The sequence below is a fragment of the Dendroctonus ponderosae genome, unplaced genomic scaffold (genome assembly GCF_020466585.1).
Source record: "Dendroctonus ponderosae isolate FM_Combo_2020 unplaced genomic scaffold, Dpon_F_20191213v2 Dpon_F_20191213_5, whole genome shotgun sequence".
NCBI classification, from domain to species: Eukaryota; Metazoa; Arthropoda; class Insecta; order Coleoptera; family Curculionidae; genus Dendroctonus; species Dendroctonus ponderosae.
In genome coordinates, this window is record NW_026018715.1 from 11,105,003 (window position 1) to 11,108,851 (window position 3,849).

General features: G+C 37.3%; 1 protein-coding gene across 3 annotated transcripts in view; it reads right to left on the minus strand.

The window, feature by feature from the left end:
- Positions 1 to 708: 708 nt before the first annotated feature.
- Positions 709 to 3,849, minus strand: part of LOC109545751 (protein numb) — a 26,953-nt gene continuing 23,812 nt past the window's right edge. For all 3 annotated transcript variants that reach the window (XM_048666591.1, XM_048666589.1, XM_048666590.1), the window contains exons 7-9: positions 2,818 to 3,059; positions 2,504 to 2,725; positions 709 to 2,444 (exon numbers count right to left, since the gene is read on the minus strand). In XM_048666591.1, coding sequence (XP_048522548.1) covers positions 2,282 to 2,444; positions 2,504 to 2,725; positions 2,818 to 3,059 — 627 coding nt within the window. In that variant the 3' untranslated portion in view covers positions 709 to 2,281. The remainder of the gene's footprint in view (positions 2,445 to 2,503; positions 2,726 to 2,817; positions 3,060 to 3,849) is intronic.

Here is a 3,849-nt window from a genome sequence, read left to right on the forward strand (position 1 = left end):
GTGCTGCGGCTCTAAAAACCCACAAAATGTGAGTCATACGACGGAAATCTCTTAGTTTTCCTACTTGTGGTCGAATTCTGCCCCATTTATATCCAAAAAACCTGCATATCACCACTCGATCAGAGCATAGAACCTTTTAAAAAATCGTCATGCTTTTTCAAGCTTGATAAGTGATTTTTGAAAATTTAGTACATTTTGCTCGCTTTCTTCGATGATTTTCTTCCAAATTGAAATTCGATAAATCTGCCACCAGTTCGCATATATCTTAAATATTAATTCATACAATACTATAAACGGGACGAAAAATGATTCATTCGCCTGCATTGTCACTAATGTACACATTAGGTACAAATAGGCCATTTATTTCGCTCTGGAATTATGTAAAAAATGAGCGTTCTTGAGCGAAAACGAAACGAAAAACATTAATTTTGTCATAATCTTTGCTCCTAAATGTATGATATTCAAATTTCGCTTTCTGGGTTAAAACTATTCGAATTTTCCCACTCATGTTGTTATGGTTGAATCCAATTTTCAATTCTCCATCCAAAGCAAATTCTGTGGCTCAAATGAGGCCCGAGAAACTTCGATCAAAAAAAAACTCGCAAATCTAAAACTTCTTAAAATCAAGACTTTTTTGACCTAATTTGTTGCACCTTACGTAGTTTCCTATATGGAAAAACCGCATTGAAAGGCCAATAATAAACAGAATACTTATATTAATTATATTACCAAAGAAGTAATATTGCGTAAATATAATACAAAAGTATACATCAGTAAGTACGTGCCAATTTCGAGCAAAGGCGTGCTCCACAATAAACCATAATGACTGTAGAAAATATGGATGATCCTCCGAAGAGTTCACAAAATAATCCATTTTCGGTGGTTTTTTTTATGTGCAATTAGTCGGTTGAACACCGTCATTTTAATGCTGTCGTTGCAACCTGAGCACGCGGTAATAACGTACTCTTAATAGAAAAATATAATTTAAGCTAAACTAGATGAGAACGTTTATTCGATCGGTGTGCGTAGATCCTGCAGAAAATCAACACAATTTTTAAGTTTTAAATTCTAATATACAGTTTTCTAGTACAACAGTCCAAACAAAAATTGCTAATCACCCACCGCCTTCGGTTAGTTTGTTAAAGCATTTTATTTATTTTTTCAATCTGTTTCAATCGTCATCCGCTTGCACGATAATCGCGTATTCTTAAGTACAAAACATCTCTGGAATGGATAAATGTAATCACCGCTTTTGTGAGGAGTCATAAGGTAAAATTTACCCTAACTTATTAAATGCACTGCTCAATACTATCAATTTCAACGATTAACAGCCCCGGTTACAATACAAAATTAAGGATTAACATTGGTCAATGCGTCTTAATTAATTGATGGTTTGCATTCACAGTTAATTTTTTTCCTTTTCCATTTGAAATGGATTTTTCAACTCGAAACTCTGCATGCAAACCGATAGTTTTAATCGCTACGAAAGTATCACTATTTAAGCGTTATACACGTTTGAACAAGTTAAGTATTTGTATATGCTGGAACAGGGTGCAGGCTTTCGTCCAATACGGAAGGACGATACATAGGTGAGGACATCGATAAACTGTTGAGCTAAAATGTATTCGATAATGTGTATTGCTAATTTTAATTTAATTAATGTTCCTTCTGTCTTGTGCCGTATTGCACCTTTCAGTCCTGGCTGGCCAATCATGAACATCCTTCCAGTATACGCGCGAAAAAAACCGTGTTAAGTACGAGCATTAATAAGTCTCCTGAACCCTTTGCACAACTTTAAATCAAATGTATAAGTTAATCATTGTGCTCCGAATATGTACAACTATCAGTGAAATGATCTTAGAACTAGAATTAAGTAGGAAATGCTTACATTCTTTACAAAAGAACCCCGTTCGATATGCGATCATTAAACCAACAAATTAACAGACAACAATAATAGTCATAAACTCTCTCTTAACAATGTATTCATAAAGTGCTTTCGAAGAGACCAGCCTAAAGAGCTACGATATCAATTGTTTGCCTCAGTGGCTTGAGAAACAAATCCCCGCGCTTAAGTACCGCAATCGGCTGTTCAACTATCACACTTTTGCTCCTAAAAACTAACGCTATTCGATATAGAAAAGCGGTTTCGCAACCCAATTCAACTCACTAAAGCCTGTCTGATATGTAGCCAACCCCAAACAGATCAAGACTTAAGGATGTAGCCTAATTGCAACATGTTTAGTATTGCAGGCGGAACCTATGTTCACCTGAAATGTAAGTTCTAGAGCTGAATCTGGAAAGACGAAGGAGGAGTGGGCGTGTGGTTCAGGAACGGGTTCGTGCTGCTGGAGCCCTGGCGGGCTGCAGTTTCCGCCCATTCTGCATCGAAAGGATCAGCCGGTTTCGCCTTGAATGTCTCCGCGCCTGAATCCAAACTAATAGCTCTGGAAAAGCAAAAGTTGTTCAAAATATTGCTGGGGATTTAAAGGCTGGCGCTTCCTACCGAGCATGAGGTCCCAATGCTGGGGTTCGTCTAGGAGACGACCCGTCCATCCTCCCCGGCACTGGACTGGTACTTTTTACCACTTTCCCGAGCCACTGGTCCGGATTAGGCAAAGCAGCCACAGCGCTGGAATTTCGACTGCTGCTTCGAATCGCTGTGTTCAAGGGCGAGCTGACTATCGAATTCGTTTGGACGATGGAACTGGTGTTAACTGCTACGCTCCTGAAGGTAAAAATTTGATTAAATTTCCTACATCCATCCATTGAATAAACTTGGACAACAGTAGATTTTTGCTTGTTTTATTGCGACCTCACCTGTTGAAGTTGGGACTGAAGCTCAAAGTAACTGGAGCTATGCTAGCTACATTTGCAGTTGGCGTAGCTGTAATCGACTGGTTGAAGGTGTTGTTGATGCTGGTCAAGTTCAGGTTGACCGTGTTTTGATTAAGCGAGGTGGTGTTGTTGAAGTTGAAGTCGTCAGAACCGCTATGGGTGAGCTGACTTAGTCCTTGGGAGAGTTGCTGGCAAAGCGCCGTCACTGAGTCAGCCGGAGATACCTTTTGAGAAGCAAAAACGCGATATTTTAAAACTCAAAAAATCCTGCTGTCTTAAATGCCTCCGATCTATTTAACAACCGCTCTCTAGGAGTAAGGACTGAGTCAGACAAAATCGCTGTGCACAAAAACCGTTCTAACTCTTCACAAAATCAAAAAACAAACGTCACCAGACAAATGCAAGTAAGAATCTGGAAGCAGCAATCTTTTTTTGGAAAAAAAATTATTTTGCATTAAAATTTGCACATGGAATCTTTACTTTTGTTAAATCTTAGATTCTTTATTCTAATGTTTATTAAAAACAGTTTGGAAAAGTATTAATGTGTTGCTTTATGTGCGGCCCAGCAAAAAAATGTAAAATTTAAATTGGCCCGTTGATTAAAAAGGTTGCTCACCCCTGCTTTAAACAATGGTTTTAAATTCCAAATCAAAATTAATTCCTGGGTTTCAGTCATTTATTGTCTTCATTTATCAATTAAAATACGTTTCGGTGTATTTTTCCACCATCATCAGTTTTTCTAAAATAACATAGTTAAAAAAAAATTTCATTAATTTAAAAAACAATCACAGTTCGTCAACAGCCTCATCATATTACACATTAAAATACATCACAATTGCAACACTTTAAAACATTCTAAAATTAATTAGGCCTAACAGGTGATTAGTCAGGACAATCAAATTTGGGAAGAGACTAGAATTCTTTGTTCAGATACTTAAATATTTTTACTTACACGTGTAGCGTTGTTGCTGCTTTAAGCTTTGGCATACATTTGGAGTATTAATTTTGTCCATT